Source organism: Puma concolor, chromosome E3 (genome assembly GCF_028749965.1).
Source record: "Puma concolor isolate L17-30 chromosome E3, mPumCon1.1.hap2, whole genome shotgun sequence".
Classification (NCBI taxonomy): domain Eukaryota; kingdom Metazoa; phylum Chordata; class Mammalia; order Carnivora; family Felidae; genus Puma; species Puma concolor.
Window position 1 is genome coordinate 41,618,177 of NC_141682.1, and position 12,170 is coordinate 41,630,346.

The 12,170-nt window shown below is 60.2% G+C and overlaps 2 protein-coding genes and 1 long non-coding RNA gene across 3 annotated transcripts in view; 2 read left to right on the forward strand and 1 right to left on the reverse strand.

Annotated features, from left to right (window-relative positions):
* Positions 1–12,170, forward strand: part of LOC147573235 (putative serine protease 29) — a 280,540-nt gene that overhangs the window by 4,158 nt on the left and 264,212 nt on the right. The window lies entirely within an intron of this gene.
* Positions 1,456–3,492, forward strand: LOC147573236 (serine protease 29-like). Its single transcript, XM_086691682.1, has 5 exons — positions 1,456–1,599; positions 1,781–1,961; positions 2,085–2,350; positions 2,833–2,999; positions 3,076–3,492. Exons 1-5 carry the CDS (start codon positions 1,539–1,541, stop codon positions 3,238–3,240), a joined length of 840 nt encoding a protein of 279 aa, XP_086547808.1. The 5' UTR covers positions 1,456–1,538; the 3' UTR covers positions 3,241–3,492.
* LOC147573237 (uncharacterized) lies at positions 5,617–10,213 on the reverse strand. The gene is made up of 2 exons (XR_015245329.1): positions 10,033–10,213; positions 5,617–6,570 (listed from the first exon to the last, which is right to left on the reverse strand). It is a non-coding gene; the product is annotated as an uncharacterized LOC147573237 (long non-coding RNA).

Consider the following 12,170-nt stretch of genomic DNA (forward strand, 5'->3'; position numbering starts at 1 on the left):
ACCCCTCACGCTGTGGTGGGGGTCCCCGGGGTGGGCAATGGGCCAGAGGCAGGAGGGTGTGAGGAGGGGCAGTCCTGTCCCCTCGAGAGCGCCCTCCTTCCAGGCCTCCCTTGCCAGCCGTTTTCCCTCAGGGACCCACGTTCTCCCTCTCCTCTGCCCAGACGCTGGAGGCCATGCTTTCTCTGATGGGCTCTGGGTGGCCGGCCTCGGGGGCTGGGCTGCTCGGACTCCTGTTCGCTCACATCCAGCCATGCTTAGCGTGGGGCTCTCCAGGATGGCGGACCCAGACTTCCCCACCCCAGCTTGCCTCCTGGGGTCCCTTGGGCTCACTGTGTGCACGCCGTTGCCCCGTGCCCACGTGCCCTGGACAAGCAGGGCTGGGCCGGGCCCCCCGGCCCAGGGCCGCTATCGTGGACCTCTGTCCTTCTGTCCCCACTTGGAGGTGGCTCCAGGTCAAGGTGTGCCACCTTCCTGGTCACCTCCCCCAGGTTCCTGGGGCATGAATCACCGTCACCACCGACCACAGAGGCTCTTCTGAGCTTGGAGCTCAGGGGCCAGGGGCTTTGACAAGGGTTGAGGAAGGGGAGACACGGCTTGCTCCCGATGAGGAAGGGGGGCAGAAGGGCAGGGGCTGTGAAGCCGGGTTTGTCCACTCAGGATAGGACAGAGGCCCGGGGACAGGGGCGCTGTGCCATGTGCGGGGGTCCGTCCGTGGCCCTGACGGCCGGGCCAATGCGAGGGAAGAGACGTGACTGCACTGGCCGGAAGCAGGGCAGGGTGGGTGGACAACGCCCCGGGCCGGGCCTGCCGCAGCCTCTGCGGCTTCTGGTGCTCAGACGTGTGGTGAGAAGCACAGTCAGCCGGGGGTGGGCGGCCAGGGTGGGAGTCTGGCCTCCCGGGTGTGTGATGGGGAACCGGCTCCCCACCCCCCTGCACACACTCTGCTGATGCTCGGCGGCCTTCTCAGAGGATCAAAGGCCTCCCTCCTTTCGGAAGCGCCCAAAGTAGGAACGGTGGCCGGGGCGGGGGCGTCCTGGGCCCTGGGAGTCCGCCCGCCCTGGGGGAGAAGGTCTGCCCGCTGCGTCGCCAAATGCCTGAGGCCTGGGGACCCGTGCTCCGAGCTGGGGGTAAGGAGGGGTGCCTCCCCGGCCTCCGGGGGTGCAGGAGCCTGCCTTGGGGCGTGCGGGGATCTTCCTCTGCTGCAGACACTGGCGGGGGCCAGTCCGCGTGGCTGAGAGCGGCCGAGTCTTAGGTGGGGCATGGGCCGGGTATGGCATATCCAGGTGGCAGCCGCCCCCGGGCTCAGCCTGACACCCAGCTGCCTTTCTCCCCCATCCTCCACCCCCCCCCCCAAATGGAGCACTGCCCAAGCTGCCCGCCCACTTCCTGTGGCCAAAAGATAAAGGACCTCGGGGGCCCCCAGAGCAGAGACCCGTGGAGCCTGGCAAGGTAGGGGCGCTGTCCCCTCTCGCACAGCTGCAGAGGCCCCTGGCCCCCTCCGGCCTTGAGCTGTCCCTCCGTGCCCTCTCTCTTTGCAGATGCTGTGGCTGTTGCTTCTGACCCCCTTCTTCTTGGGGACCTGCCTCGCGGGGAGCCCAGGTGAGTCCTGACCCCACGGGGGTCCTCCCTTCCCAGAGGCTCCTGTAACCTTGTCTCCAGTTCCAGTCACTGGGGGGCCTTGGGGCTGCCTGTCGTGCCCTCGGGGGAGGCCTAGGTGGGGACGGGGCTCGGCCCCGGGCCCTGAGGCCCGGCCTCCCTCCCCCCTCATGTTGCTTCCCAGCCTCCCTCCCTGAAAACGAGCTGGTGGGCATCGTCGGGGGCCACAATGCCCCCCAGGGGAAGTGGCCGTGGCAGGTCAGCCTGAAAGTCTACGATTATAACTGGGCCTCGTGGGTGCACATCTGCGGGGGCTCCCTCATCCACCCCCAGTGGGTGCTGACCGCCGCCCACTGCATCGCCCGGTGAGTCCCGCTCGCTGCCGTCCAGCTCTGGGCGAATCAGGAGGTGTGGGAATCCGGGCTCCAGGCGGGGCGGAGGGGGCCGCCCTCAAAGGACCCGCCTCTGTGGCTTCTTTGCGACCCCAGGAAGGACGCTGACCCGGCAGCCTACCGCATCCATGCCGGGGACGTGTACCTCTACGGGGGGAGGACGCTGCTGAATGTGACCCGCGTCATCGTCCACCCCGACTACATCAACGCCCAACTGGGTGCGGACGTGGCCCTGCTCCAGCTGTCACACTCTGTGAAATGCACGGCTAACGTCAGGCCTGTGAAGCTCCCGTCGGCCCTGCTTGAAGTCACCCCAGAGGACGAGTGCTGGGTGACCGGCTGGGGCACCGTCATGGTGCACCGTGTGTACGGGGTGGGGGTTGGGAGGGGTTCGGGGCCGCACGAGGCATTTCCCGACCTGGCCACACGGAGAAGTCCTGGCGGGTGGGCGGCTGCAGGTTCTGGAAAGGAATCTCCTTCCGACACCCTCCCCCACCCCACCCCATGTGCGCCCCAATCGGGAGATCCGACCCCAGAGGCTGGAGGGTCCCTGAAGCAGAACTGAGCTCGGGACCCAACACTGTGATGAGGAAATTCATATTCTTAGCTTTTTTCCAACTTAGAGGAAGATATTGGGGGGGCGGGCAGAAACCCTCACCCCCCCCCCTTTTTCTTTCCGGTCCTTCCAACTAAAGGCAGAATCCACCTTCCGGGTGTTAGGAATTTAGAGGGAGATGGGAACCCTGCACCCTGGGGTACCCACGGTGGCGATCCGGGCGGGAACGCAGGCTCGCGGCCGACAGCGGGGGCCACGCTCCAGCCTCCGGTCACGTCTCTCCCCCAGAGTTGCTGCCTCCACCCTACCGTCTGCAGGAGGTGGCGGTGATCGTGGTGGAGAACGCCGTCTGTGACCAGCAGTACCACAACGCCACCAGCCACCGCCTGGCGGGCGGGAAGATCATCCAGGACGACATGCTGTGTGCGGGGACCGAGGGCCGGGACTCCTGCCAGGTGAGTCCCAGTCCATCCCGGCCCCCACCCCGCGCTGGAGGCCAGCCGGGGCTCAGTGCTGTCTCTCCTTCCTCAGGGCGACTCCGGAGGCCCTCTGGTCTGCAAGACGATGGGTGCTTGGCACTTGGTGGGAGTGGTCAGCTGGGGCGACAGCTGTGCCGTGAGAAACCGTCCCGGGATCTACGCTCGCGTCCAGACGTACGTGCCCTGGATCACGCAGCAAATCGGGAGGGGCCTCTGACCAGGGCCTGCTGGCCGTCCGCCCGGCTGGGCCCGGAGAAGCGACGCCTCCCTCCCCCCAGAGCCTGCTGCTTCAGCCTCTGCGCCCCCGTCCCTGGCCTGGGCTCCGCCTTCGCTTCTGGCCTCCTCAGTGTCCGGGACTTCCCTGACTGCTGGGGGAAGGAGCAAGAAGATGCCGGGGGGAGGGCGGGAAGTCCCTGAGGCCAGGGTGCCTCGCTGTGCTGTCTGTCAAATTAAAGAGCTTGAGGAACGACCAGAGTGCGGTCAGTCTTTGTGGAGTGGGCTCTCCGTGGGAGCGTGTCGGCCAGCCCCGAGGTACAGGGGGCCGCGCTGGGGCTGGTGTCCTGCCAGGCTTGGCAAGGGAGAGTGAGGATCTCAGGGTTGGCTCCACTCTGCGGCCACAGCCCCCAGCTCTGTCCTGCACCAGAGGCCACCACGTGGTTCCAACCTTGCATTCCGTCCCTCCTTCCATCCCCCATCTTTCCAACCATTCATCTGTCCGTCCCACTTCTCTTGTAAGGCAAGGTCTGTTCTGGGAATTAACCAGTTGCCAGGCAAAAGTGACCTGGATATGATGGCAATATGTCCTCCCCTTTAGGGACGTGCTTGCCCATCTGGGTACCTTCCGGTGAGGGTCTTCGCTGGCTCCCAGGGGGAGTTGGGTATGAGCTCCAGGTGCTGGGCAGCAGCCGGGGAGAAATGCCCGGTAGGCAGCCGGGTGAGGGGCTGGAGGCCACGGTGCCCCAGGGCCATGATGTATGTGTGCTGCAGGGTTAGGGGGTGCCCTGAGCCCATGTGCCGGGCCTGGGGTGGGGCAGGGAGGGGTCATTCACCTGCTGTGCAGAACGGATGAGGGAGGTGGGAGGAGGGAGGAGGGAGAAGGGAGGAGCTGAGGGGCAGGCTCCGTGGCAGGCCCCACCTGCTCCTCCTGGGCACCTGCAGCTATGGCTGTCCCCACCACTTGTGCCCCGTGGATGCTGCCCCCTGGCACTAAGTGGCCAGCTCTGGGCCACACAGGCCACAGAAGGACCAGGGCGGCCCCAGGTGGCCTGTCTGTAGATCCACATTTGTTTGTCCCCGTCACCCGGACAGGGGTGGGGATGGGTGTCCCCCACCTCCAGGAAGCCCTCCCCGGTTCCCGGGGGCACACTGGCTCGTCTCCTTGTCCTCCAGGAGTCGGGTCTTCGGGGCCGCCCCGGAGGGTCCCAGCTCGAGGCCCAGAGTGAGCCGGGAGACAGTCAGGCCCTCGTGACAGGCGTCTGTGCCAGCCCACGCTGCCCACGTCCCTGCCCCCTCGCCCATCTCAGGGTCCCGTGGTCTTCACCGCAGATCAGATGGGCACAGCCCCCAGCTGCCCAGCTCAGAGCAGGCGCTCCCTAACCGTCCGCCGTGTGGCCAGGGCCTGATGACAGAGCCGATTAGGGGCCCTGGGAGGGGGCTGGACTTGTCTGCCCCCGGCCCTGGCTTGAGACAGAAACTCTGAGGGCCACCTGTGCCCCCCGCCAAATGTCTCTGGACACTGTGCCGTTTCTGCCCCCTATTTGACAAACTGAGGCACAGGGAGGGGGGTCCTGTCCCTAGGTGCCTTCCTTCTCTGGCCCCGGGGATGACCTCCCAGCCTGCTGGGGTCTCTGAGTGCCCAGGGGACATGGGTCATGTGGGCCCACGTGGTGGCCTCCGCAGGGGGACCCCTCCTCCTTGCCCCCACCCCCACACTAGCCGCTGACTCGGCTCTGGCTGCCCTCGCCCTGACCTTTCCTGGTCTCGGCTGTGTGGGTTTGGTTTCCAGGCACACAGGAACCCCCACCCCCGCCCTGCCCGAGGTGCCCTTCATCTCTGATCTGCAGCTCTGGGCGTGAAGGAGCCTGGTCCTGTCTTTCCGCCCTCACCCTGTCCCCTCTGAGCCTTTCCTTGCGAGACACGCCTCCCTCCACACCTCATCCGGCCCGAGGCCTACCCAGGCCTCAGAAAGTTCTAGAACTCATCACCCCAACAACGGACAGTGACAACCCCTGGGTGGGATGAGGGAAGGAGGAAGGAGGACGGATTTCTTGGTTGTTTCTCTTTTTTATCCTAGTACGTCCATATCCGCCAAGAGTTTCCAGGGGGCACGTACCACACTTGTCATAAAAATAACTTCCAGGTTAAGAAGGTGCGGCCTCCCTGCCCCCCTGTGCCGAGGTCTCACGTCACATGGCAGCCGAGGGGGTCTGATGAGCAGAGCCGGGGCCCGGTGTCCCGATGCCCCTCTGGCCCCCGCCCTCGCTGGGCCCCTCCCCTGAGGGCTCGATACGCACCAGGGGAAGGTCCCGCCTCGGTTCTTCCACAGCCCCCCTCGATGGGAGGTCAGTTCTAGAAGGAGTAGAGCGCACGTGTGTGAACAACCGAGAAATCTTCAGTCTACACGCACAAACACCTCCGACTGTGAAAATGTTATGCCCAGAATTCGTGATCCCCAAAGACCTCCAGGGAGCCGAGTCCGATGTAAAAGCAAAGAGCCTTTTTTCGAGCTAGCTCGAGCTCAATCCCCTACCTGCACCGACGCAGTAGTGAGATACCGGAGAGAGAGCGAGTTTCAAAAGGACAAAGGTTTTACTGGGGCCTAGGGGCCCTTGGTGAGGTAATGGCTGTGGCCTCAGCCCATTGGCTGGGGAAGGGTCCGAGTCCTGTTAGGCAGGTGAGCCGGAGGTTACTCAAGGGGAGGAGGCGTGGTCAAGGTGAAGGACACAGAACAAGATGGAGTTGGCCGGCATAGGCCCTTTCATTCCTCCCTTGTCATGTAGCTTATGGACCCAATCATGGGACCGGCTGCATTTATGGTGACAAGGGGAATAGAGTTTGGAGGTTTACACAAAGTTCTGGGAACCAAGTGTCCCTGGGGTGGCACTGGGAAGTCTGATTAAGTTCTGTCCCCGAGCTGCTGTCTATGATCTGCCAGGGGATGTTTTGGGGGCGTGGGGACTCCCGGCAGCATGAGCAATGACATGCAGAGTTAATAGAGTTACGAATATTCGGTGGGTGAGCTTGAGCGGGTTGTGTCGGTCCCGATTGACGGCTCATCGCGTGACAAAGTCCTTCCGGATCGAGGAGGGGTCCGCTGGCCGAACGTGGGTGTGATGGACCCAGGTCGCGATGCCGTCTACTTTGAGAGCGGTGGGGGTTGTCAGCACCACGATGTAGGGTCCTTTCCGGCGCGGCTCGAGGGTCTCTCGGTAGTGCCTCTTAATGTAGACCCAGTCTCCTGGCCTGTACTGATGAGGTGTCGGGGTCGGGCCAGCCTCGTAGATGGCACGGAGGCGCGGCCAAATGTCCTCGTGCGCCCTTTGGAGCCCTCTCAAGGAAAGAAAACGTTCTTGATCTTGAAACTAAAGGTTGGGAATAATAGGGGGTGGCCTGCTAAACATGATCTCGTAGGGAATAAAACCCAGTGTCAGGAGTGTTCCTAACCCGGTAAAGGGCGTACGGTAGGAGAGTCACCCAGTCCCCGCCAGTCTCCATGGTTAATTTGGTAAGGGTCTCTTTTAGGGTTCTATTCATTCTTTCTACCTGTCCTGAGCTCTGGGGCCTATAAGCACAATGTAATTTCCAGTTTGCCCCCACCGCCTTGGCTACTGCCTGTGTTACCTGCGAGATAAAAGGTGGTCCATTGTCTGATCCTACCATGGCAGGAAAACCAGACCTGGGTAAGAGGTCTTCTAGTAGCTTCTTAGCCACCGTCTGAGCCGTTTCATGCTTCGTTGGGCATGCCTCCACCCAGCCAGAGAAGGTGTCCGTAAATACTAAAAGATATTTATAACCGTACTTTCCTGGTTTGACTTCAGTGAAGTCGACCTCCCATTGGGCTCCTGGTCTGGTGCCTCTGAGCCTGGTTCCCTTTTTTATTTGATGTGGCTCCCGCGTTTGTGAGTTGGCAGGTCTTGCAGGAAGATACAACTTGCTCTATTTTGGTGTCCTGTTGGTGAATCTTGATTCCGGCATGTCAGATTAAGTCTTTTAATTTTCGGGCCCCCATGTGAGTAGACCGATGCATGTGTTCTAATATTGAGACTCTGAGCTGGTCTGGCAGCAAGAGCTCCTTGTTAGGTGTATACCACCATCCCTTTATCTCCTGGGCCATGGGGAGTTTCTTGATCCTCTGTAACTCCTCCTGGGAGTATTTGGGCTGGTCTGGGAAAACTGGGTCTCCTCGGTCCGGTAGTTGTTAAGCCGTTTTCCAGCTCCCAACGTTAGTGCCTTGGTGAGGGCTATGAGCTCTGCTCACTGGGCTGACGTTCCGGACGGTAGAGCCTCCACCCATACCGTATCCGTTTCGGTGACCACCGCTGCACCCGCATACCTGTGTCCGTCCGGCACAAAGCTGCTGCCATCAGTGAACCAAGTAGCCTCAGCATCGGGGAGGGGCCGGTCGGTCAGGTCCGTCCGGAATCCATGTACTTGTTCCAGGATTCCCGCACAGTCATGTAGGGGAGCACCTAGGTCAGGGTCGGGCAGCAGGGTGGCAGGATTGAGGGCTGCACTGGGGTGGAACCGCACTCGTGGAGGGTTGAGTAGGAGGCTCTGGTAATGAGTCATACGTGTATTGCTCAGCCATCTATCCGGAGGCTGTTTCAGGACGCCTTCAATGGCGTGCGGGGTCGTGATCCAGATCTCCTGTCCTAGGGTCAGTTTGTCTGCGTCCTTGACTAGGAGTGCTGTCGCCGCAATAATTCTTAGGCATGGCGGCCAGCCGGCAGCCACTGGGTCTAGTTTCTTGGACAGGTAAGGCACCGGGCGGTTCCAGGGTCCTATGGCTTGAGTTAGAACCCCTTTTGCTATTCCCTTATGTTCGTCTACAAAGAGGTGGAAGGGCTTCGTAATGTCTGGTAGGCCCAGGCTGGGGCACTTAGGAGGGCCTTTTTTAACTGATAAAGGCAGTTTCTTCTTTTTCAGCCCATTTAAATGTTTTCCCCTCTTTGGTAGCTTCATATAGGGGCCCGGCGATCTCAGCAAAACCCTCTCGCTACATATCTGAGCCTTCTTCGCGGATGCCCGGTACCCTAAGGCCCCCAGGGTAGCCAGCAGGTCCTGGGTCCCTCGCTCACGGTCTTTGGCCTTGTCGGCAGCAATCAGGGTGTCATCTACGTACTGTAGGAGGGCGAGGCCAGGGTGCTCCCTTCTGTACTCACCCAGGTCCTCCTGTAGTGCCTCGTTGAAGATGGTGGGTGAAGTTTTGAATCCCTGAGGTAGCCGTGTCCAAGTGAGTTGCTCACTGTAGCCCTCTTCTGGATCATGCCACTCGAAGGCGAACAAGGGTTGGCTCTGGGGTGCCAGCGGCTGACTGAAGAAGGCGTCCTTTCAATCTAGTACCGTATACCAGACCCTGGAGGGCGCCAAGGAGCTCAAGAGAGTATATGGGTTGGGAACAGTTGGGTGTATGTCCGTGACCCTCTTATTTACTTCCCGGAGGTCTTGTACCGGTCGGTAGTCATTTGTGTGAGGCTTTTTGACCGGCAGTAGGGGGTGTTCCAGGGAGACTGGCAAGGAACTAGTACCCCTACGGCTTTGTAGTCTCCGGATGTGGCTGGAGCCCCTTCCGGGCCTCCTGAGACATGGGGTATTGTTTGATCCTTACCGGACTCTCTCCTGGCTTGACCTCTACCAGGACCGGGGTCCTGTGAGCGGCTAGTCCTATCCCTCCCCACCCCCCCACCCCCGTGTCTGCCCAAACCGAGGGGAATTCTTGAAGCCATCTGTCTATATTATCCTCTCTCGGGAGCGCCTCCTAGTGGAGGCGGTATTCATCCTCCAGTTTCATTGTCAGGACCTGGATGGGGGTGGCCCTTGCCATCGGTGACCTGAGGCCCCCCTTGTCTGAAAGTTATCTGAGCTCCAATCTTGGTCAGTAGTCCCGTCCTAACAGCGGGTATGGGAATTCTGGTATTACCATAAAGGAGTGGGATTCCCAGCCCATCCCCAAATCTACCATTCTTCGGGTAGTCCATGAATACTGGCTCATACCAGTTGCCCCTTGGACCCAGGACTTCTTGCTGGCTAGTTTTCCTTGTGGGGTGCGGAGGACCGAATGTTGTGCTCCGGTGTCGACAAGGAAGTCAACAGGGGTCCCCTTCACTTTCAGAGTTACCCTGGGTTCGGGGAGAGGGTCCGAACCCCGACTCCCCTAATCACTCAGTTCATCTAGCTCTAGGACGTTTACTCGATCCGTCTTGCCTCCCTTCCCGCCGGCCCTTTTCGGACAATCTCGGGCCCAATGCCCTATCTCCTTGCAGTATGCGCACTGATCCTTCTGCAGCCTCTGCTTCCCCCCCTTGGTGGTTCCTTTACCTTTTCTTGCGTCGTCTGCCAGCTGCCGGAGATGGCGGTCTCGTTCCTCGGGGGAGTCAGCAGTGGTAGCTAGTAGTATTCTGGCCAGGTCTCGAGTCTGCTTCCTGCTGGCAGCCGCCATGGCGGGAGCCTGCTAGTCCTCAGGAGGCTCCCGGTTGTTATATACCTTTTCGGCTACCACCAGAAAGTCCTGCAGACTTTTTCTCCTAGTCTATTTTCTGTAATCTTCTCCTAATGTCTATGGCCGATTGGTTTACAAAGGCCATGATAACAGCTGCCTTGCTTTCCGGAGCCTCTGGATCCATGGGCGTATAGGTACGGAATGCCTCCATGATCCGTTCTAAAAAGGCAGCCGGAGATTCATCTTTTCCCTGTTGTACATTTCCTACCTTGGCCAAATTGGTTGGCTTTCTAGCAGCCATTCGGAGACCCCCCATTAGAGTCTGGGGGTAGACCCGGAGCCTCTCCTTACCTTCTGCCATGTTGAAATCCCACTGGGGCCGAGTTAAGGGGGGGAAGGAGGCATCTATCTGAGCCTGGTTGGTGGTGGGATTCCCGTCTATGCCCAGAACTAGTTTTGGGGCCTCACTGAGGATTCTTTCTCTTTCTTCAGTCATGACCAGGACCTGCAAAAGCTGCTGGCAATCGTCCCACGTGGGGCTAGGAAGGGCTTAAGCCACGAGGGTGGGTAGAGGGGTAGTCTGAGTCTGTCCCATAAGGTCCGTCCAGTATGTCCACAGAACAAAACAGAGAAACACATAAGCAGACCAACAGAGGGCCCTTAGAAAGTCTTCCAACTCCATGGAAGCAAAACTGAAAGCTAGCTTAGACCTTTGAGGGGACTCCACGTCCCTCCAAAACCGAGAGCTAGACGACGGCCTCACGCCGACCAGCGGGAGAGACCCGCCTCGTCTCAGACCTTTGAGGGGATTGCACGTCCCCCCAAAACAGATGAGGGGATCCCACGTCCCTCCAGAAGGGAGGATCGGAACGTCTTCTGAAACTCCCGGCCCATGGTCCTCCAGTGCGTCCACTTAGACCGCGTCGGGCACTACCAGAATTCCAGAAATGAGCTCACACAGAAAAGACGGAACAAACAGACACTAACCGTGGCCAGTCAGGCTCTCCGGGTCGGGGGTCCCTCGGGGGTCTTGGCGATCCCGGACGAGCCCCCAAATGTTATGCCCAGAATTCGTGATCCCCAAAGACCACCAGGGAGCCGAGTCCGATGTAAAAGCAAAAGAGCCTTTATTCGAGCTAGCTCGAACTCAATCCCCTACCTGCCACGACGCAGCGGTGAGATACCGGGGAGAGAGAGCGAGTTTCAAAAGGACAAAGGTTTTACTGGGGCCTTGGGGCAGTTGGTGAGGTAATGGCTGTGGCCTCAGCCCATTGGCTGGGGAAGGGTCCGAGTCCTGGTAGGCAGGGGAGGGGGGGTGGTGGTTACTCAAGGGGAAGAGGCGCGGTCAAGGTGAAGGACACAGAACAAGATGGAGTCGGCCGGCGTAGGCCCGTCCTTTCAAAAAGCACACAACACGGCTTGCGGCAACTGTGAACAACAGAGTGTTGACGCATCTGGCTGAAAATCTCCCAATGAGGAGAAGAAGGCCAGGACTCTGACGAAGAGGCACCGGGCCGCCAGAGGAGACACCCCCCGGGCGGCGCAGGGGGTTCCGAGCTCGGCCAGAAACGAGACGGCTGTGGGTCTCGAGCCGACACGGCAGAAGGACGCCGTTTGCTAGAAGACCTTCAAAAATTAAGGATCTCGGGGCCCCCGGCTGGCTCAGTCAGTGGGGGGTGCGACTCTTACCCTCAGGGGCCTGAGTTTGAGCCCCACGTTGGGCGTGGAGCCTACTTAAAGATAGAAAAAAATGAAAAGGACGTTAAAACTTGAGGGTCTGTTGGGTCTTTTCCCCATAACGTGGTTGTATTACGTCTTCTTTAAAAACTTTTACTGTGTATGTATTCATTTTGAGGGAGACAAAGAGACAGCATGAAGGGGCGGGGCAGAGAGACAGAAAGAGAGAGAGAATCCCGAGCAGGCTCCGCAGAGGCCGACACGCCCAGAGGCCGACGCGGGGCTCCATCCCCTTAACCGCGAGACCGTGACCCGAGCTGAATCGAGAGTTGGACGTTGCAACAGGGGAATGGAGACGACGTCCTGAGTAAGGCAGGGACCAGCAGGGGTGTATGGCCAGGGGCAGGGGTTTCTGAACGGGCATCGCTAAGAGGGGGCATCTGGGGACTCGTGCCAGAACCAGGCCACAGGGCCTCTGCTGAGGGCTGTGGGTGGTGGGGGGGGTGAGGCGGGGGTGGGGTCAGGGGTTTTCATCCCAGGTGGAGCCTGATGAGGTGCCAAGGGCAGATAAAAGCCTTGAGGGCAGAGAGAGAGAGGTCTCCTGGTCCTAAAGTCTGTCAACTTGAACAGTTGAGCAGACGCCAGGTTTTTTTCCAGCAACAAGTGGAATTAGACAGTCCATGTCAGGACAGAGAAGACAGAGAACTTCCACCGATTAAAAGGAGTTTTGGCAGCGGCTTGGGAATATTCCTGAAAGCCTCCATTCTGAGGGAGACCAACAAGAGACCGCTGGCTCTAATCACCATAATCGT

What these genes read in the sequence shown, in the direction of transcription:
- LOC147573236 (XM_086691682.1), top strand. Translation starts at nt 1,539, where the DNA reads ATGCTGTGGCTGTTGCTTCTGACCCCCTTCTTCTTGGGGACCTGCCTC. An exon ending in GCCGCCCACTGCATCGCCCG is followed by an intron (nt 1,962 to 2,084) that starts GTGAGTCCCGCT and finishes TTGCGACCCCAG; the next exon opens with GAAGGACGCTGACCCGGCAG. An exon ending in AGGGCCGGGACTCCTGCCAG is followed by an intron (nt 3,000 to 3,075) that starts GTGAGTCCCAGT and finishes CTCCTTCCTCAG; the next exon opens with GGCGACTCCGGAGGCCCTCT.